At 36.7% G+C, this 23678-nt stretch overlaps 1 protein-coding gene across 1 annotated transcript in view; it reads right to left on the reverse strand.

Annotated features, from left to right (window-relative positions):
* The window catches only part of IQCM (IQ motif containing M), a 412916-nt gene that overhangs the window by 324821 nt on the left and 64417 nt on the right, over positions 1-23678 (reverse strand). The window contains 1 exon segment of the mRNA XM_030921391.1: positions 21249-21356. Within this exon segment, the coding sequence (XP_030777251.1) occupies positions 21249-21356 (108 nt within the window).

The following is a 23678-nucleotide window of genomic DNA, read 5'->3' on the forward strand; positions in this document are numbered from 1 at the left end:
TCAACCATTCATCCATTGTTAAACATTTAGGTTGATTCTATATCTTGGCTATTGTGAATAGTGCTGCAAAAACATTGGAGTGCAGATATCTCAACAGACAGAATTCATTTCCTGTGGATATAAACCTAGTAGTTTGATTGCTGGATCATATATTAGGTCTATTTTTAACATTTTGAGAAACCTCTATACTGTTTTCCATGATTGCTGTACTAATTTATAATCCTACTAGCAGTATATAAGTGTTTCCTTTTCTCCGTATCTTCACCAATCCTTGTTTTCTTTTGTCTTTTTGATAATTGCCATTCTAACTAAAATGGGATGGTATCTCATTATGGTTTTGATTTACATTTTCCTGATGATTAGTGATGAGCATTATTTTGTTTGTTTTGGATTTTTTGTTTTGTTTTGCTGTGGAAAAGCTTTTCAATTTGATATAATCTTATTTGTCTATTTTTGTTTTTGTTGCCTGTGCATTTGAGGTCTCATTCTTGCCCAGCTCAATGTTGTGAAGCATTTTCCTTACGTTTTCTTCTAGTACTTTGATAGTTTTGGATTTAAGTCATTAATCCACTTTGAGTTTACTGTTGTATGTTAAGAGGTAGGGGTCTAGTCTTATTCTTTTTCATGTAGATATCCAATTACCCACCAATGTGTATGGAAGAGGCTGTCTTTTCACCAATGTGTGGTCTTGGTGACACTTTTGTTGAAAATCAGTTGGCTGTAGATGTCGGAATTTATTTCTGGGCTCTCTGTTTTGTTCCCTTGTTCTATGTGATTGGCTTTTATGCCAGTACAATGCTGTTTTGGTTACTAAAGCTTTGTAATATATTTTGAAGTCATGTTGTGAAATGCCTCAAGCTTTGTACCTTTTACTCAAGACTGTCTTGGCTTTTTTGGGTCTCACGTGGTTCCATGTGAATTTTAAGGTTTTTTTCTATTTATGTGAAGAATATTGACATTTTCATATGGTTGCTTCAGGTAGTATAGCCACTTTAACAATATTAATTCTTCCAATTCATAAACATGGGACATCTTTCCATTTATTTGCGCCTTCTTCATTTCTTCCATCAGTGTTTCATAGTCTTCAATGAAGGCACATTTCACAACCTTGGTTTAGTTTATTTCTAGGCATCTTAATTTTTTATAGCTATCATGGAATTGTTTCCTTGAGTTCTTTTTCAGACAGTTCATGATAAGCATATAGAAATGCTACTGATTTTTGTACGTTGATTTTGTATTGTGAAACTGTACTGAATTCATTTATTAGTTCTAATATTTTTTGGTGCAGTTGTTGGAGTTTTCTATACATAAGATCATGTTGTCTTCAAACAGGAACAATTTGACCTTCTCCTTTCCAATTTGGATGCATCTTGTTTCTTTCTCTTGCTTAATTGCTTGGATGAAGACTTCTGGTACTATGTTGAATGGAAGTGGTAAAAAAAAATGGGTATCTTCATCTTGTTTCCAGTCTTAGAGGAACAGTTTGGCGTTAGCAGTGTGTTTGTCATAGATGGCCTTTATTGAGTTAAGGTACATATCTTCTATATTTAATTTGTTGAGAGTTTTTATCAGGAAACGATGTTGAATTTTGTCAAATGCCTTTCCTAAAAATGTTGAAATAATCATACAGTTTTTGTTTTCCTTTCTGTTAATGTGGTATATCACATTTATTGGTTTTCATATGCTGAACTATCCTTGCATGCCTGGGATAAATCCCACCTGATCCTATTGAATGATCTTTTTAATGTGCTGCTGGATTTATTTTGCTAGTATCCTGTTGAGAATGTTTGCATCTATGTTCGTCAGGGATATTGAATTGTAGTTTTGTTGTCGTTGTGTCCTTTTCTGTTTGGGAATCAGTATATTGCTGGGCCTCACAAAATGAGCTTGAAAGTATTCTCTCCTCCTTTATAGAAGAGTTGAAGGAGCATTGGTTTTAGTTCTTTTTTAAATACTTTGCAGATTTCAGCAGTGAAGTCATCAGGTCCTGAGCTTTTCTTTGATGAAAGATTTTTTGTTACTGATTCAATTTCCTCACTCACCCTTGGTCTGTTTAGATTTTCTATATCTTCATAATTTAACCTTGGTAGGTTGTAAATGTCTACGAATTTATATATTTCTTCTATGTTATCCAATTTGTTGAGGTATAGTTTTTCACAATAGTTTCTTTTGAACCTTTGTATTTCTGTGGTATCAGGTAGTAAAGTCTACTTTTTTATTTCAAATTTTGTTTAGTTGAGTCTTCTCTATCTTAGTCTGGCTAACGATTTGTCAATATTGGTTATGTTTCTTAAAAAATTCTTTGTTTCATTGATCTTTTGAATTGGTTTTCAGTCGGTATTTTGTTTATTTTTGCTCTGAGATTTATTATTCCCCCACTCCCACCAATTTTGGGTTTAGTTTTTCTTGGTGTTTTTAGTTCCTTGCAGTGCATTATCATGTTGTTTATTCAAAATCTTTCTTCCTTTTTGATGTAGGCATTTATTGCTATAAACAACTCTGATTTAACTGCTTTTGCTATGTCCCATGGGTTTTGGTATGTGTTTTCATTCTTGTTTGTCATGAGGAATTGTTAAATTTCCCTTCTAATTTCTTCAGTGACCCACTGGTTAGTTAGGAGCATGTTGATTAATGTCTGTGTTTTTGTTATGTTTCTGAATATTTTCTTGTTGATTTCTAGCTATATACCATTGTGATCAGAAAAGATACTTGATATAATCCCTATCTTCTTAAATTTGTTGAAACTTGTTTTGTGGCCTAACATATGATCTATCCTGAAGAATGTTCCATGTGCAGATGTTGGATGGCATGTTCCATAAATGTCTTTTAGGTTCATTTGGTCTATAGTGCAGCTTAAGTCCAATATTTCTTTATTTTTTATCTTAATGATCTGTCCATTGTTGAAAGTTGGGTGTTAAAGTGCTCTACTATTTTTGTATTGCAGCCTATCTTTCACTATAGATGTAATAATATTCACTTTATATATTTGGGGCTCTGGTGCTGGGTGAATATATATTTACAACTGTTACATCCTCTGGTGGAGTTGATCCCTTTATCACTATATAATAACCTTCTCTGTTTCTATAATTTTTTAATTAAAGCCTATCTTTTTACATAAGCATGGCTATTACTGCTCAGTTTTGTTTACCATTTGCAAAGAATATCTTTTTCTATTCCTTCACTTTCAGTCTATGTTTGTCTTAAAAAGCAAAGTGAGTGCCTTGTTGGCAGCATACAGTTGGGTCTTGTTTTTTTGTCCATTCACTCACTCTGTATCTTTTAATAAGGGGATTTAATCCATTTACATTCTAGGTTATTATCAATAGATAAGAACTTACTCCTGCAACTTTGTTCCTTGTTTTCTGATTGTTTTTTAGGTCCTTTGTTCCCCTTTTGTTGTTTCCCTCTCTAGATTGGTAGTGTTTTTGTGATGCTAAGCTTTGTTTCTTTTCTCTTTCGCTTTTGTGTATTTACTGTAATTTCTTTCCTTGTGGTTACTATAGCACTAACATAAAGAGTCTTGTAATTATAATAGCTAATATTAAGCTGATAACATTCTTAGTTCAGTGAACATAAAAGTACTGTAGACATTTTCCCTCTACCCTACAATTTATATTTTTTCCCTAATTTATATCTTTATGTAGTATGCGTTCCTCAGCAACTAATGGTATCTGTTGCTTTTTTTAACCATTTCTACTTTAAACTTTTATACTAGAACACTGAAAGATTTGGATTGCACCATTAGAGCATTGGGGTATTCTGAGCTTGATTGTGTAGTTACCTCTACTGGTGAGTTTTATGCTTTCATATGTACTCATGATAGTAATTATCATCCTCTAGTTTACAGTTGTAATATTCCCTTAAGCATTTCTTGTAAGGCTAGGTCAGTGATAAATTCCCTCAGCTTTTGCTTGTCTGGGAAGATCTTTATTTCTCCTTTACTTCTGAAGGAAACCTTTGCTAGGTATAGTATTCTTTACCAACAGTTAGTTTTCTCTTTTTTTAGTATGTTGAATATACCATCCCATTCTCTTCTAGCCTGGATGGTTTCAGCTGAGACATCTGCTGATAATATAGCAGGAATTTTAGTTTCTGTAACTTGATGTTTCTCTCATGCAGCCTTTAGAATTCTCTGTGTTTGACATTTGACAGTTTGATTATAATGTACATCAGAGAAGATTTTTGAAGGTTGAATCTAATTCAGAATTTTTGAAATCCCTGGACATTGATGATCATACCTTTCCCTAGACTTGGGAAGGTTTCAGTAATTATTTAATTAAAGAGGTTTTATGTACCCTTCTCCATTTCTTCCCCCAGCATCCCTATAATGCAAATTTTAGTTCACTTAATGATGTTCCCTAAGAACCATTTTTAAATTTTTTTTTCCTCTGGATTATTTTGAAAGCAAGTTTAGAAATTTTTCTGCTTGATTAGTCTGTTGTTGAAGCCCTCAATTATATTTTTACTTCAGTCATTGAATTCTTCAGCTCTTTTCTGTGTGGTTCTTTTCTATGATATCTATCTCTTTATTGGATTTCTTATTCAGATTATAAACTTTTTTCCTGATTTTACTGAATTATTTGTCTATATTCTTTTATATCTCCCTGAGCTTACTTAACATCATTATTTTGAATTCCTTTCAGGCATTTCATAAATATCCTTTTCTTTGGGGTCTGTTACCATAGACTTTTTTGTTCCATTTGGGGTGTCATATTTCCTTGCTTTTTCATGTTTCTTATGTCCCCACATTGAGATCTGTGCATCCAATGGAGCCATCACTTTTTCTAACTTTATGGAGTAGCTTTTGTAGGGAGAGACATTTTCCTGCAGATTGTCCTAGAGTGTCAGTTGGCTGTGGTGCATTGCCTTTGGTTCTGTGAGGACTCAGTAGCATCATCTCTGTGCAATTTCTATAATTATAATCCTCCTCATTATGTCTGTGATTGTCTCAATGGCTAAGATGTGAGAATTTGTGACAACAATGCAAGTTTTGTTGGGGACAAGGGCACTGGGTTGATTGTCAGGCCAAGCATGTTTACTCATAATGGATCAACAGTTTGTGCAATGGACTTTCTAAGGGTGCAGGGCTGCTGCCAGACTGGCTGTCTGGAAAGGCAACAGGTGGGGTTACAAGCAAGTTCTGCAAGTCAGGTGGTTGTGGGTTGGTCTCTCCAGAGAGGCAGGGCCACCACTGTCCTGGCTTTCAAGCTGGACATAGGCATATACAGCCTCAGTGGGCCAGCTGGCTATGCAATGCCAGTGTGCACAGGTGCAGCAGGCCAGCTAGCTATTAGGCAGCTTCTTCACTATGCAGGTCTTTTCATTCCCTGGAAAGAGTCTAGGTACATGGATTTGGACACCAAATTATCAACTGTTTTGTTGGACCTAGGCTCCGAAAAGTCAGAATTGCAGTGCTGCAGAAACCCATATGAATGTGGTGGAACAATTGTAGGACCTCACAAATGGAAAGAGTCAGTGCCTACTGGCCCCTGGGGTAGGACACAGTCCGGTAGTAGGTCCAGCTTCAAGATGGTGCCATTCCATAGCAACTTAAATCATAGCAAAGGAAGGTACTAAACATGGACCCCTATCCCCAGACCATTCAGCAGCACAAACTCCTAGCAATTCTCCTAATTGGCTTCAGATCCTGTGAGGACTAAAGGACTCTCCTGTGGTAAACTACTGGCATCTACGACAGTAATGAGGACTACTGAGGGGTCTCCACCTTACCTTTTCCTTGTAGGAAGAAGTCTTCCTTGACTCGGAGACTGTTCTAGCAGGGAAGACAGTGTATGTATCAGAGGCAGGGTGCCTCACTCACCTTTCTATGGTGCTGTCCTGTACCTCCATGCTCCACAGATTTTGCTGCTCCTCTGGTGCTATCCAGCAAACTTCCTCAGTCACTCCAGATGAAATATACTTGTCTACTTGTTGTTTTGGTCTCTCTTTGTGGGGAGACAAATGCCAGGCCATGCTATCACTGGTTTACGAGCTCATTTTAGAGAGAGATTGCTATCCTAACAACTCTAATTCATCTTATTCAGAGAAGGTTCCATCACACTAATTGGACAATAATTTCATATGGAACATAACATTTAGAAAATGTTAATTATTGGCAGACCCACCCTCAATCTGGGTGGGCACCATCTAATCAGCTGCCAGTGTGGCTAGGATAAAAGCAGGTGGAGAAAGGTGGAAGGACTCAACTGGCTAAGTCTTCTGGCCACCATCTTTCTCCCATGCTGGACACCTGCCCTCAAACATCAGACTCAAAGATCTTCAGCTTGTGGACTCTGGGACCTACATCAGTGATTTGCCAGGGGTGCTCAGGCCTTTGGCCACAGACTGAAGGCTGCACTGTTGGCTTCCCTATTTTTGAGGTTTTGGGACTCAGACTGGCTTCTTTGCTCCTTAGCTTACAGAAGGCCTATTGTGGGACTTCACCTTGTATGAGTCAATACTCCTTAATAAACTCCCCTTCATTCCTGGGTAAGATGGCCAAATAGGAGCAGCTCCAGTCTGCAGCTCCCAGTGAGACCAATGTAGAAGGTGGGTGATTTTTCTAACTGAGGTACCCGGTTCATTTCATTTGAACTGGCTACACAGTGGGTGCAGCCCACGGAGGGCAAGCAGAAGCAGGGTAGACCATCGCCTCACCCAGGAAGCACAAGGAGTTAGAGAACTCCCTTCCCTAGCAAAGGGAAGCCATGAGAAACTGTGCTGTGAGGGATGGTGCTATCTGGCCCAGATACTATGCTTTTCCCATGGTCTTCACAATCCACAGACCAGGATATTCCCTCAGGTGCCTACACCACCAGGGCCCTTGGTTTCAAGCACAAAACTGGGTGGCCATTCAGGCAGACACCAAGCTAGCTTCAGGAGTTTTTATCCATACCCCAGTGACACCTGGAATGTCAGCAAGACAGAACCGTTTACGCCCCTGGAAAGAGGATTGAAGCCAGGGAGCCAAGTAGTCTTGCTCAGCAGATCCTACCCCCACAGAGCCCAACAAGCTAAGATCCACTGGCTTGAAATTCTCGCTGTCAGCACGGTAGGCTGGAGTTGACCTGGGACACTAGAGCTTGGTGGGGGGAGGGACATCTGCCATTACCGAGACTTGAGTAGGCAGTTTTCCCCTCACAGTGTAAACAAAGCTGCCCAGAAATTCAGACTGGGCAGAGGCCACCACAGCACCACAAAGCCACTGTAGCGAGACTGCCTCTCTAGATTCCTCCTCTCTGGGCAGGGCATCTCTGAAAGAAAGACAGCAGCCCCATTCAGGGACTTAAAGATAAAACTCCCATCTCCCTGGGACAGAGCACACGGGGGAAGGGATGGCTGTGGGCACAGTTTCAGCAGACTTAAACGTCCTTGCCTGCCAGCTCTGAAAAGAGCAGTGGATTTCCCAGCACAGCACTCGAGCTCTGCTAAGAGACAGACTGCCTCCTCAAGTGAGTTCCTGACCCTCCATGCCTCCTGACTAGGAGACACCTCCCAGTAGGGGTCAACAGACAACTCATACAGGAGAACTCTGGCTGGCATCTGGTGGGTGCCCCTCTGGGACAAAGCTTCCAGAGGAAGGAGCAAGCAGCAATCTTAGCTGTTCTGCAGCCTCTGCTGGTGATACTCAGGCAAACAGGTTCTGGAGTAGACCTCCAGCAAACTCCAGCAGATCTGCAGAAGAGGGGCCTGTTAGAAGGAAAACTAACAAACAGAAAGGAATAGCAACAACATCAACAAAAACGACAACCACACAAAAACCCCGTCTGAAGGTCACCAACAGCAAAGACCAAAGGTAGATAAATCCATGAAGATGAGGAAACCAGTGCAAAAAGGCTAAGAATTCCAAAAACCAGAACACCTCTTCTCCTCCAAAGGATCACAACTCCTCCCCAGCAAGGGAAAACTGGACAGAGAATGAGTTTAACAAATTGACAAAAGTAGGCTTCAGAAGGCGGGTAATAATAAATGCCTCGGAGCTAAAGGAGCATGTTCTAACCCAATGCAAGGGAGCTAAGAACCTTGATAAAAGGTTACAGGAATTGCTAACTTGAATAACCAGTTTAGAGAAGAACATAAATGACCTGATGGAACTGAAAAACACAGCATAAGAACTTCGTGAAGCATTCACAAGTATCAATAGCCGAATTAATCAAGCAGAAGGATATCAGAGATTGAAAATCAACTTAATGAAATAAAGCATGAAGACAAGATTAGAGAGGAATGAAAAGGAATGAACAAAGCTTCCAAGAAATATGGGACTATGTGAAAAGACCAAAACTACATTTGTTTGGTGTACCTGAAAGTTACAGGAAGAATGGAACTAAGTTGGGAAACACTCTTCAGGATATTATCCAGGAGAACCTCCCCAACCTAGCAAGACAGGCCAACATTCAAATTCAGGAAATACAGAGAATACAACAATGATACTCCTCGAGAAGAGCAACCCAAAGACACATAATCATTAGATTCACCAAGGTTGAAATAAAGGAATAAAAATAAACGTTAAGGGCAGGCAGAGAAAAAGGTCGAATTATCCACAAAGGGGAGCTCATCAGACTAAGAGCGGATCTCTCTGCAGAAACCCTACAAGCCAGAAGAGAGTGGGGGCCAATATTTAACATTTGTAAATAAAAGAGTTTTCAAACCAGAATTTCATGTCCAGCCAAAGTAAGCTTCATAAGTGAAGGAGAAATAAAATCCGTTACAGACAAGCAAATGTTGAGGGATTTTGTCACCACCAGGCCTGCCTTACAAGAGCTCCTGAAGGAAGCACTAAATATGGAAAGGAAAAACTGCTATGAGCCACTGCAAACACATATCAAAATGTAAAGACCATCAACATTGCCTCTCAGGGTGGTGGGGGGGAAGAGGAGGGATAGCATTAGGGGAAATGCCTAATGTAGATGAGGGATAGATGGGTGCAGCAAACCACTATGGCACATGTATACATATGTAACAAACCTGCACATTCTGCACGTTTTCCAGAACTTAAAGTATAATAATTTTTAAAAATGTGAATTATTATGAGTAAATGCTGAAGTAAAATTAAATAACGAATATTAGGACTTTAAAGAAAGTGTTTGGTCAGAGCTGATCAACATGAAGAGCAGGAAGAAATACCAATTAATAGAAATGTATAAAATAAAATCAATGTAATAAAGAGAAAATCAGCAAAACTAAAAGTTGGTTTTTAAAAGAAGAAGAAAATAAAGTTGCAAGTACTTCAGCTTTTTGCTGTGCTGCTGGATTCGGTTTGCCAGTATTTTATTGAAGATTTTTGCATGGATGGTTCATCAGGGATATTGGTCTAAAATTCTTTTTTGGTTGTTGTTGTTGTGTCTCTGCCAGGCTTTGGTATCAGGATGATGCTGGCCTCATAAAATGAGTTAGGGAGGATTCCCTCTTTTTCTATTGATTGGAATTGTTTCAGAAGGAATGCTACCAACTCTTCTTTGTACCTCTGGTAGAATTTGGCAGTGAATCCATCTGGTCTTGGATTGTTTTTGGTTGGTAGGCTATTAATTATTGCCTCAATTTCAGAGCCTGTTATTGGTCTATCCAGGGATTCAGCTTCTTCCTGGTTTAGTCTTGGGAGAGTTTATTTTATCCAGAAATTTATCCATTTCTTCTAGATTTTCTAGTTTATTTGCATAGAGGTGTTTATAGTATTCTCTGATGGTAGTTTGTATTTCTATGGGATCAGTGGTGATATCCCCATTATCATTTTTTATTGCATCTATTTGATTCTTCTCTCTTTTCTTCTATATTAGTCTTGCTAGTGGTCTATCAATTTTGTTGATCTTCTCAAAAAACCAACTCCTGGATTCACTGATTTTTTTTTAAGGGTTTTTTGTGTCTCTATCTCCTTCAGTTCGGCTCTGATCTTAGTTATTTCTTGCCTTCTACTAGCTTTTGAATGTGTTTGCTCTTGCTTCTCTAGTTCTTTTCATTGTGATGTGAGGGTGTCAATTTCAGATCTTTCCTGCTTTCTCTTGTGGGCATTTAGTGCTATAAATTTCCCTCTACACACTGCTTCAAATGTGTCTCAGAGATTCTGGTATGTTGTATCTTTGTTCTCATTGGTTTCAAAAAACATCTTTCTTTCTGCCTTCATTTCGTTATGTACCCAGTAGTCATTCAGGAGCAGGTTGTTCAGTTACCATGTAGTTGAGCGATTTTGATTGAGTTTCTTAATCCTGAGTTCTAGTTTGATTGCCCTGTGGTCTGAGAGACAGTTTGTTATAATTTCTGTTCTTTTACATTTGCTGAGGAGTGCTTTACTTCAACTATGGGTGCCCCTCTGAGGCACAGCTTCCAGAGGAAGGATGAGGCAGCAACATTTGCCCTTCTGCAATATTTGCTGTAGTGCAGCCTCCACTGGTGATACCCCAGCAAACAGAGTCTGGAGTGGACTCCAACAAACTCCAACAGACCTGCAGCTGAGGGTCCTGACTATTAGAAGGAAAACTAAAAAGAAGAAAGGACATCCACACCAAAACCCCATCTGTATGTCACCATCATCAAAGACTATAGGTAGATAAAACCACAAAGATAGGGAGAAACCAGAGCAGAAAAGCTGAAAATTCTAAAAATCAGAGTGCCTCTTCTCCTCCAGAGGAAAATAGCTCCTTGTCAGCAATGGAACAAAGCTGGACAGGGAATGACTTTGATGAGTTGAGAGAAGAAGGCTTCAGATGATTATGATCGGTATTAACAAACTCCTCTGGGCTAAAGGAGGATGTTTGAACCCATAGCAAAGAAGCTAAAAACCTTGAAAAAAGATTAGACAAATGGCTAACTTGAATAAACAGTGTAGAGAAGACCTTAAATGACCTGCTGGAGCTGAAAACCATGACATGAGAACTACATGGTGCATGCACAAGCTTCAGTGGTCAATTCGATCAAGTAGAAGAAAGGGTATCAGTGACTGAAGATCAAATGAATGAAATGAAGCAAGAAGAGAAGTTTAGAGAAAAAAAGAGTAAAAAGAAATGAACAAATCCTCCAAGAAATATGGGACTATGTGAAAAGATGAAATCTACGTCTGATTGGTGTACCTGAAAATGATGGGGAGAATGGAACCAAGTTGGAAAACACTCTTCAGGATATCATCCAGGAGAACTTCCCCAACCCAGTAAGGCAGGCCAACATTCAAATTCAGGAAATATAGAGAACACCACAAAGATACTCCTCGAGAAGAGCAATTTCAAGACACATAATTGTCAGATTCAACAAAGTTGAAATGAAGGAAAAAATGTTAAGTGCAACCAGAGAGAAAGGTCGGGTTACCCACAAAGGGAAGCCCATCAGACTAACAGCGAATCTCTCGGCAGAAACACTACAAGCCAGAAGAGAGTGGGGGCCAATATTCAACATTCTTAAAGAAAAGAATTTTCAACCCAGAATTTCATATCCAGCCAAACTAAGCTTCATAAGTGAAGGAGAAATAAAATCCTTTATAGACAAGCAAATGCTGAGAGATTTTGTCACCACCAGGCCTGCTTTACAAGAGCTCCTGAAGGAAGCACTAAACATGGAAAGGAACAACCAGTACCAGCCACTGCAAAAACATGCCAAATTGTAAAGACCATTGATGCTGGGAAGAAACTGCATCAACTAATGAGCAAAATAACTAGTTAATATCATAATGACAGGATCAAATACAAATATAATGATATTCACCTTAAATGTAAATGGACTAAATGCTCCAATTAAAAGACATGGACTGGCAAATTGGATAAAGAGTCAAGACTCATCAGGGTGCTGTATTCAGGAGACCCATCTCATGTGCAGAGATACATATAGGCTCAAAATAAGGGGATGGAGGAAGATCTACCAAGCAAATGGAAAGCAAAAAAGCAGGGGTTACAATGCTAGCCACTGCTAAAACAGACTTTAAACCAACAAAGATCAAAAGAGACAAAGAAGGCCATTACATAATGGTCAAGGGATCAACGCAACAAGAAGAGCTAACTATCTTAAATATATATGTACCCAATACAGGAGCACCCAGATTCATAAAGCAAGTTCTTAGAGACCTACAAAGAGACTTAGTCAATCACACAATAATAGTGGGAGACTTTAACACCCCACTGTCAACATTAGACAGATCAACAAGAAAGAAAGTTAACAAGGATATCCAGGAATTGAACTCAGCTCTGCACCAAGCAGACCTGATAGACATCTACAGAACTCTCTACCCCAAATCAACAGAATACACATTCTTCTCAGCACCACATCACACTTATTCCAAAAAAGGATAAGTTTTTTGTTATTGTTTTTATTTCTAGGAGAGTTCTAGGCCACCAGAGGTAGGTATGAACCATGAAAGCAAACTCTGAATGACTTTAAACCCCCATGTGATATAGCTTTCTTATATTTTCTGAATTCAATTATTTACACTTTCATGCCAGTTTGGCCAGGTTTTAAAAATTATTTTTTCATATTTAAGCAGCATTATTAGGTATTCTGTACTCAGAAGTCTTTCTTTGCAGAGTTGTTCATCATATTCTCAGAAAAAGATACAATGAAACAAAAACACACTGATGATTTTTTTCAGGTGTATTTTTTATTAAAAATGAAACAGCTTATTTGAGCTCCTTAGAGCCAGAGGAAAATACTTAATCTAATTGGGTAAATTTCCTCATTAAATAGAAAAAAATGTGATAACTGGTACAACACTTTTACAAAATAAAATGCCAGTACCTTAATTAATCCAGCAAAATATAGTAAGCCCTTTTTATGTGCTATACATTATTCTACTTCTAAAGGATTTAGTATGAACAAATTAGCCAACACTAACTGCCTTTATGGAGATTATATTCTATCAGGAGGAGGCAAACAATACCAGATAAGTAAAACAGGCAGTATATCTTGCTATCTTAAATGCTAGAAATCAAAGAAAGAGAAGTAGGTAGGTCTGGAGGATGTGGCTATGCCTATGACAGAGTAGTCAGGGATGGCCTTACATTTTTTGGAGAGGCCTTTGGGCAAAGCATGAAAATAGTGATGGATTGACGCCTGTAATCTCCAAAGAAAAACTTTCCAGGCAGAGAGAACATGTACACAGTTCCTGAGTTTGACATGTTAGGTTGGAAATGTCTATTAAAAATTAAAAATCCAGGTGGAACTGTTAATTAAGAAGTTGAACATGAGCTGGAGTTTTGGAGAATAACCAGTCTGGAGAAAAAAGTGTGGAATCATCAATTAATGGTACTTAAAGTCATGATCTAGATAAAATTACCAAGACAATGTTGTTTAGTCAGAGAAGAAATTAAAAACTTGATATCTGGGCCTACTGTAAGCCTAAGGCTCCCAGTAGGGATTTAAAAATTGTTTGCATATAGAAAGTGGTCTGGTTAAACAGTAGTGCTCTTCAAAGTGAGATTTTGAAAATATTCAAAGTTATCTAGACCATAATTATTGGAGAATGTATGTATTATGATGGAGGGCAAAATCATGGGAGGAAAAGAGCTCAAGGAATAGAAAAGTGAATGGATTAAAAGATGATATCTATCCAAGATAAATATCACCAAAAACTATGAAAAGATTAGTGTTAGAGAAATTGACAAGTATCAGGGTCTACATGTCTTTAAAGGTATGCAAGCATGGATACAAATCAATAGATTACTATAAGAAGGAGAGGATATAGTTTGATGACATGAGATTCAAAGCTGAGCATGCTAGGGAAGAGGAAGGGAGAATGGTTTAGAAACAGCAATGAGGAGCAAGGAGGAAACCACCCCACCACCAGTCCCAGAGGTATGAGGCATGGGAGGAAAAAAACCCAGCACCACTTGAAAGGGTGGCAGGGGAAGAAATGTCTTCAGGGCACAGATTTCAGTTAAGTGAGGAAGGGGAAGGAAACACTCAGATGAGATTAAGGATTCAGAGTTTTTGCTATGAGTTCAGGGAGCACAATGGATGAATTTCAGGAGTGGGATGGTTGAGGGGTGACATCAGAAAAGAAGATATACAAAATTACATAGAGTTGGGTTTTAGTGATCGCAGGTAGCCTGGAAGTCCTAGGTGTCTTGTGGAGACTGAGGTAGACAGAGCTTAAATACATAATGAGATCCATCTTAAGAGTCTGAAGGCTGTCAACTTGGCAAGTAGAGAGAAATAAAGAATCTTGCCAGGAGCTGACTTTAGGGGATCCCTCTTCTCTCCTGCCAATGACTATGTAGATTTGTTTTTAATATCTGAGAAGCAGCCATCCAGAAAGAGGAAATTTTCTAACTTTTTATCTCTTTCTTTGAGGGCTGTTTCATTCTTTCCTTGAGGATTATAGATGATGAAACTAAGCCCAGAGGTTTGAAGAGATTTGCACCAGGCCACACAGAGAGTTGGTTATTATGTAGAGCACTATTAGCTTTTTTTCTTTTGAAAAAGTCTCTTAAAGTATTTCTCTTAACACAAGAGTTTCTGCCATGGGTCTATTTCCTTACAAAAGCTTTAAAATGATCAGTAAAGTGAACACTTGAGGAGTATCAATTTAAGAGTGGCCTACCAAATGTATCAAAATAGAAGAGCAAAAGGCAGAGTCAAGGTCTCTAGCAGGATAACATTGACAATAGCAAAAATAACAGAGTCCAGAAAGGGCTATAGTTATTGTATTTACACAAAACCATAAACCTCACTTCCATTTCCTGAGTTCACAATGTGATAGCGAAAGTCCGCCAATGTTGTGATGGGGTGTGTCTTGTGATTATAGTAATATGTCCTTTAGGACAGGATCAAAGCTAAGTAATCAAACACCATGTTTTTGAGTATGTTATGCTCAAATGTAGGAAGTTGTGACTAATTATGGTAGCTCAATTTTATTAAGCACCAGGAAGTACATTATGCACTTGACAAGCATCATGTAAACACTTTGAGATTGGATTGGTATTATCCAATGTAGGATAGGAATGTAGGAAGTTGTGACTAATTATGGTAGCTCAATTTTATTAAGCACCAGGAAGTACATTATGCACTTGACAAGCATCATGTAAACACTTTGAGATTGGAATTGGTATTATCCCCCCATTATCCAATGAAGAAATTGAGTCACAGTGCAATTAAGTAACTTGGATAAGATTTGAAGCTAGAAACTGGTAAAGCCAGAATTTTAACCTCATTAGAGTAACTCCAGTGCTTTCACTATTAATTGCTATACCATACTGCTTTAAAAGGCAAGGCTTCAAAATGAAATAGATAGATGATTTTTTTAATCAAATGGATAGAAATCATAACTTGCCTTATATCTTATGTTCTAATTTCCTTTTCTTTTTCCTTTAATAAGAATAATTATTTATTCTAAAGAAGAATTGAGGACCTCCAGTTCCAAAATGGCAGCATAGAAGCAAGCTAGCATAACCTCCTAGAAAACCATAAGCAAATATACAGTGCCAAGATTATTACGAGAAATATACCAAAATTCAAATACAAAAGTTATGAATACAAGTCAGTTACTGGGGTCACAAAGAAGTGAAAAAACTTCATGTAGGCAGTAAGAGAATTGGCACATCCATAATGCCTCACCCCACATTCTGCCTGGCACCAAGTGTGCAAAAAATACTCCCCAAAATCACTGTTTTGACTGGAAAAGTGAGATCAAAGTGAACAAACAGCTTACTCACCATCTTGGGCTCTCTGACCGGAGATCTGTCCCTCCTCTGGCCCATAGGAAGCATTATTAGTGCCTGAAAGAAGAAATATCCCTGAGGACAGGTAGAGACAAAGTAGAGATGCAGGACTACCATCTCCAGCTCGGGAAACTGCTCTATAACTTGGCCAAAGGCCAAATAAGAGTGACTTTTCGGCCGGACGCGGTGGCTCAAGCCTGTAATCCCAGCACTTTGGGAGGCCGAGACGGGCGGATCACGAGGTCAGGAGATCGAGACCATCCTGGCTAACATGGTGAAACCCCGTCTCTACTAAAAATACAAAAAACTAGCCGGGCGAGGTGGCGGGCGCCTGTAGTCCCAGCTACTCGGGAGGCTGAGGCAGGAGAATGGCGTGAACCCGGGAGGCAGAGCTTGCAGTGAGCCGAGATTGCGCCACTGCACTCCAGTCTGGGCGACAGAGCGAGACTCCGCCTAAAAAAAAAAAAAAAAAAAAGTGACTTTTCAGCAGCACCACACTCTAGGAGGTATGTTTCACAAGTCCCATGGGCACAAACCTTTGCCAGCCTATCCCACTGCTGAGATATCCCCATTGGGACTTCCTGCACTTGGGAAGGGCAGCACTCCAAACACTTGCTAGAGCTGAGACAAATCTGGACTTAAGTGCTATCTAGAACTGAAAAGGAGGCAGTTGCCTGGCAGTAAAGAACCTATAACAAATATATCCAATAAAAAACAAGAAGCAAGACAGAGAAGACAAAAATAAATAAAATAATAATAAATAAGACCAAATTAATCTTACAATGAGAAGACATAGACATACATCCACAAGTAACAACCACAAACAGGGAACCATGATTTCCCCAAGCAGACAAAGCAAAGATCTAGCAACTGACCCTAATGAAATAACAATTGGTGAGCTCTTCAACAAATAACCAAAAACAGTAGTTTTAAAGAAACTTCATGATCTCCCGGATAACACAAGAAAACAATCCAGAAACTTATTAGAGAAATTTAACAAAGAGATTGAAATAATTTTTAAAAATTAAACAGAAATCTTGAAACTGAAAAATATATTTGCTGAACTGAAAAATTCATTAGAAGCTCTCAACAGAAAGGATCAAGAAGAGCAAAGAATCAGTGAACTCAAATATAGACTATTTGAAAATATATGGAGAAGAAAAAGGAATGAAAAGCAAGAAAGATCACTTAAAAGACATAGAAAATTACCTCAAAAAACCAAATCTAAGAATTATTGGTGTTTAAGAGGGAGGTCAACAAGAGCAAAGGGTAGAAAGTTTATTCAAAGAAATAACAAAAAACTTTCTAAAACTTGATTAAAGATAAATATCCAGGTACAGGAAGGTCAGAAAACACCAAACAAATTTGATTCAAATAAAATTACTCCGAGCCATATGATAATCAGACTCTCAAAGGTCAAGGATAAAGAAAGAATCCTAAAAGCAACAAGAGAAAAGAAGTAAATAACATATAAAAAAGCTCCAATTAATCTGGCAACAGACTTCTCAATGGAAATCATACATGTCAGGAGAGAACAGAATTACATTTTCAAAGTACTGAAACAGAAAAACTATTGCCAGCTAAGAATACTATATCCAACAAAACTACCCTTCAAATATAAAAGACAGATAAAGTCTTTCCCAGACAAGCCAAAGTGGAGATAATTCACTACCATAATACCCATCTTACAATAAATGTTAAAGGAAGTTCTTCAATCTAAAAGAAAAAGACACCAACATGTTTTTAAAAAATGGAAGTTACAAAACCCACTGGTAAAATTATGTACAAGGACAAACCCAGAATACTATAATAACATAATTGTTATATGCAATCCACTCATAAATCAATCTGGTATGAGGTCCAAAAGACAAATCTAGCAACAACAATAGTTAGATTGACCTGTTAAGAGATTGATAATGTTTCAAAAAAAGACATACAAATGACCAACAGGCATATGAAAAATGCTCAATGGAGACATGTGAATCAAAACTCCAATGAAATATCATATTACCCCAGTTAAAAATAGCTTCTATCAAAAAGACAGGCAATAAGAGATGCTGATGATATGAAGAAAGAGAAACCTTATACACTGTTGATGGGCATGGAAATTAGTACAGTCATTACTCAGAACAGTATGAAGTTTCCTTACAATTGCTAAAACTAGAACAACCATATGATCCAGCAATTGCACTACTGGGTATATATTTTTTAAAAAGGAAATGAACATATCAAAAAGACATCTGCATTCCCATGTTTATTGTAGCACTATCCACAACAAAATATGAAATCAACATATGTGCCTATCAACAGATGAGTAAAGAAAATGTGACATATATTATGCACAATGGAATATTACTCTGCCATAAAAAGGAATGAAATCCTGTCATCTGTGACAACATGGAGGGAACTAGAGGTCGTTAAGTGAAATAAGCTAAGCACAGAAAGATAAATATTGTGTGTTCTCATTCATATGTGAAAGCAAAAAAAAAAAGGTGGATCTCAAAGACAAACAGTAGATTTGTGGTTATCAGAGGCCAAGAAGGGCAGAGAAAAGAAAAGATGAAAAGAAGTTGATTAACAGATATAAATATATGGGTTGCCAGAAGAAATAAGACCTAGTGTTAAATAGATCAGCAGGATAACTACAGTTTACAATAATCTCTCACATGTTTCAAAATAGCTAGAAGAGAAGAATGGAAGTGGTTCTATCATAAAGAGAAGATAAATATTTATGGCAATGGATGTCCCAAGAACACTGATTTGATCTTTACAAATTACATGAATGCATTAAATAATCATGCATATCCCCAAACCATGTGCATGTATTATTCATGAACTGTAAAAAAAAAAAAAAAAAAAAAAAAGAATTGGATGATAATTTGAGTCCAGTAGATCACCATGTACCCCAGGGAAAACTGCAATATCTACTTTTTTACTATTTACATATTATCTTGTCAAATAGACCTCAGTGACTATGTCAGATATTCATTGAAGGTATAAATTATTACATAGAGTTATAATAATGATGTGGAGAATAAGCATTTTGTGCAGACTTTTTAGACTATAGCCTTAACATGAACTAAAAAATTAACAACCATAAAAAGTATTCATTATTTTTCACCAAAGACACAAAGTGTTGACCACTCTTAAATGATTCCAAAAAAATGAACATTTTTCACATTTTACTAATAGCTTACACTAAATAAGTTGCTGACCACAATCTTTCAGATATTTCTAGCCTTACTTTAAAAATATGTAATTATAAAAGAGTGGTATAGCTGAAAATAAAATAAAAACTTCATAAATGACAAATCAGTGAAAATCCCTATTCTTATTTGATTAAAGATATATTTCATTTTAAAGGAAAAAAGATCACCTACTCTATAGCATTTGGAAAGAATGATTTTTATTGTAAGACTTTTTACTTTTTCTACGTATTTAACCTTCCAACTCTCCATGAAGTTATATGAGTATTGAGATACTTACAATATCATAAAACTAATAATCTCTTCAACAATTTGTTTTTAAAGCATATAAACTGAACTGCATAAAATTTTATTTATTTTGATGGTATCTCTGCAGTCCACATATAATCAGTTGTTTAAAAGAATTATAAAAAAATAGTATCTAGTATTTTATTTTCTCAATTTCTTTTTTTCTTTAGCAGTTATTGAGTTTTAGCCTACTATGCAGAGACAGGCACACAGATAATATTGAAGTATACTTCACTTGGGTGGTTTTTCTTTTTTAATTTACATTTGTTCATTCATTTATCATATGGCTATTAGCACCTACTATGTATGTGTCATGCACTGGAATAAGTATGAGGAGTCTTTTAGCTTCTATGAACTTATGGTTCAATTAATAAACACTTCACAATTCAGCAGAACATTTTTGCATGGGTAGAACCTTTAGAAAATTTCCAGACTTACCATATGGGTGACTACCAATTCTGCCAGCCTTTTCCATTCACAATTTCATAACAATTTGTAGCTAATAACCAGGATTCTCTCAAATATTTTAGGAAAGTTTTCTACTTTTGTTTAGCATTAAACTATGGTCTAGACCCTGTATACAAGCTCAATAAATACAGAAAAATAAGACTTAAATGAATTTCAACATCCAAACTAAAGCTATGAGAATTGCCAAGTCCTTCAAAGAGCTAAAAAGCTCCTCTGCAAGATGATGACGCAACCGATTATGTGAGGTGAACGATACTTGAAGACTGAGGCTTTCATCAACCCTTCGATCATCGTGAACAAATTCTAAATGTCACAGAATTAGTAGAACTTTAACTTATGGTAAACAGCTATAGAACACAGCTTTCAGGGAGATCAGATTTCAAGAATCTTATTTATTATAACCATTAGACCCTAGCCATGTATAAATATTTGCCTACATTTACTTCCACACATGTATATTCAATTTTAGAATCAACTGAGACCCATACATTATTGTATTGCTCTGGAACCTCAAATTATCTAATAAAGCCTTAAAAGAATTTAAGCTCTGAACTAATGTAACAATCAAAACTGTAAAACACATCTATTGCATATCTTCAACATTTTGACAGCATATTCACAAATTTTAGTTTTGGTGAATATTGATTGGAATAATGAAAACGTGGTTCATAGAATTTGTGAGGAAGTGAGCTTCCAGTTAATGCTTGATTTTCTTCTATAATAATCCAAGCAAATAAAAGTGGTAAAATTATAAAGGGCATCTTATGCAAAAGTACCTTGAGAACCCAAGGAGGAGTTTATTCAGCAAATTTTTAAAAATTTCTTCTGAAATCAGTAAAAGTCCCACTTTACAAAAAGAGTTTTCCCTTAATGAAGGCTGAAGCTTATGAGGAACAAGTCAAAAAGAGGGAAAACTAAAAAATAGTTGCTTTTAATCAATAGCCCCCTAGGTCTTTAAGCAGTTCAAGTTCCAGAGAGTTTCTCAGTCACACTTAAGGGACTTTAAAGAATCATCCATATTCTCTTTTAAAGAACTGTACTTTTTAAAAACAACAATAAGTCAACTGTAAATAAACTTTTAAGATTATAAGAATTTATCTTTATAATTTACTACAACCTGCAATATTCATATTTTATTTATTTATTTATTTACGAAGCGGAGTCGCTCTGTCGCCCAGGCTGGAGTGCAGTGGCATGATCTCGGCTCACTGCAAGCTTCGCCTCCCAGGTTCACGCCATTCTCCTGCCTCAGCCTCTTGAGTAGCTGGGACTACAGCTACTCACCCAACACCACGCCTGGCTACTATTTTGTATTTTTAGTAGAGACGGGGTTTCAGCGTGTTAGCCAGGATGGTGTCGGTCTCCTGACCTTGTGATGCGCCTGCCTCGGCCTCCCAAAGTGCTGGGAATACAGGCGTGAGCCACCGCGCCCGGCCAATATTGATATATTTAAAAATCCAATCTCTCAATTTCAGATAAAGGCATGGAAAACTAGTTATTAATAGTTTCTTCCAAAATCTGTTTATCTTTGATGCAGTATTTGAAATGAAAATAAAGGAAATAACTGTTCAATACTAGTTCTTTGTTTCTGCATTTAAATGAATGCAAAATAATGAAAATCAATGTGCTGCTACCAATATTTATGTACAAGACTCACCAGGTTCTTTCAGAAGTTCCAAGGTAGAGGTCCCGGGTTGTAAGTAAAGATGGACAGGAAAGGGATAGAGTAATTCCAACATTCTGTTTCCAAAACATTAAGTTCGATCTTTAAGTGATTTAATAGTCTCTATTTTGTAATACAAATCTTCAACACTAAAGTTATAGAACTAAATGCTAATCATAGAAAACCACGTGTCTCTGGTCAACAGGACTACACCTGTTGTTCCCTCAGTGCCTTGCAGAGTAAATATTATTAAACAAAGACAAAATACTACCAAATTTTGCTGGTTCTGAGACGAATAACAAATAGGAACATTTGCTTTCCAAATGAGCCCAAACTAGCAAAAATCGGGAAAATGAACAAGCATCATATCTATCTATTTCTTCAGTGTTTTACAAGAGATTTTTAAGTAGCACGTTTTCCTAACATGATTTGGAGAGCTTCAATCCCAACAGCTGAATAAAGTCAAGTACCACATGGAAACTTTGGAAAATGTGAATAAGCAAAAAGAAAGAAAATAAAAATCTCCCCTAATCTTATTACCCTGATATTTTAGTAATAATTGCAAACCCTTCAATGCTTCCTGTAGGCCAGCATTTAAGGCACTATTCTAATCCTTTTTGTATGTTTTATCTGATTTATTCTTCAAAACAAGCATGTAGGTACTTACTATTATGATACTCATTGTATACATTAAGAAACTAAGACATTTAGGGGTTACGTAGTATACAGTTCAGATTATTCCAGCTAGAAATGGGTGGGGTCAGGATTGAAATTCAGGCAGTGGGACTTCAGGAACCATATTACTATTTTATACTGATTTCATTTGACATGATTAGCATGTGGAATATATCTCATGCCTTTTCTATGTTTAAATGTACATAAATGCACACAAAATTTTAAACTATTATTTTGCACCTAATATATCATGGAGATCTTTCTTTAAAAATATACAAAGGTGCACACTGTTATTTTGACCCATTACATAGAATTCCATGTTATTTTGGCCCATTACATAGAAATTCATTGTATAGATTTTAACATACTGATCGCTTATTTACCAGTCTTCTTCTATGGGATATATTTGTTGGTTTTGCTTTTGTGTTGTTTATAAACAAGGATGAAAATCTTTGAACATTCATATTTGTGCAACTGTCCAATTATTTTCTTGTGTTACTAGTAGAAATTAAAATGTTGGTTCAAAAGTTATATACATTTTATATAAATTTCTAGAATTTTAAAACATTTGCCCAGAAAGAAGCGTGGTCTATGAAGGAGGAGACTCTTCAGAGATTTACATTTGGCACATAGTAGGCACTCAATAGATAGTAAAGAAATAACTAAGGATAGGATCTATTAATTTAACTGTCACTCATGTGGTCATGCCCATGGAGTTGGCCAAAGGACTGAGGTATGCCTTGAGTTGTATCAAGAGAAATTAGAGAGACGTGAGTATGCAGTCAGTTTTATAAGATTCCATTTGAAATTCTAGAACGTTTTTATATATCACCAAGAATGGGGTCAAATTCCATTGATCAGGCAAAATTTCCTTTGCTTTCTAATATCTGGTCCATGGATAAGTGTTATTTAATTTCCAAGTTAGGACTAATTATGTATTTTCAATTATTCCCCACTAATGGAAGATTCTAATGGAAGGAGACCATTCAACCACTGAAGCAAAATATTTCACAGACATTAAGATGAAATGGCAGTTGCTTCACACAAATGTGAAATGCCATAAGGGATTCTATCATTATTGTATAATACCCTCATTATGTTATTAAATTGATCAGAATAACCTAAACATGAATTGTCATGTAACACAGGAAACTCACTGATCACAAAACTAGGTGAAGAAGGCCAGGCTCACTTGCCTGAATTACAGAATGCATTTACTGAAATGCAGTTGTCATACTTTCAAATGCACCAAATAATATCAACTAAAAATTAGCACTAGTAAATAAGTGATTCATAAATGAATTTTATTGATGGGAAATTAAAATTTGGGATGAACCCATATTTATCATCATCATAAAGGATATTTTAAAGTAGGACAATATTTGAATTTAGAATTCAAAGGCACATTGAAGAACTTTACTTTCTTAAATTTATATTGAAATTGTAAAAGTATTCAATTGTGTTTTCCCACCACAGTTCAAAAATAGACAAGTTTAGAAGAGGGAAGAAATCATATATTTAAAAGATTTGATCATATTCATGTTTTGCTCAAGAAAATTTCTTTTGTTGGGCCAATATTTCAATGGTCATCCCAAAAATATTATAGTCATCTTAGCAATCAGTATTTTTCAAGGCATCTTCAGGATAATTATAAGTTGTTTATATACAACTTTTCTCACAGGGGTCTATTTAACTTGAACAAAAACCTTTTGGGAGTTTCATGAAGAGCTGGGTCATTCATACTAATTA

Source organism: Rhinopithecus roxellana, chromosome 2, assembly GCF_007565055.1.
Source record: "Rhinopithecus roxellana isolate Shanxi Qingling chromosome 2, ASM756505v1, whole genome shotgun sequence".
Classification (NCBI taxonomy): domain Eukaryota; kingdom Metazoa; phylum Chordata; class Mammalia; order Primates; family Cercopithecidae; genus Rhinopithecus; species Rhinopithecus roxellana.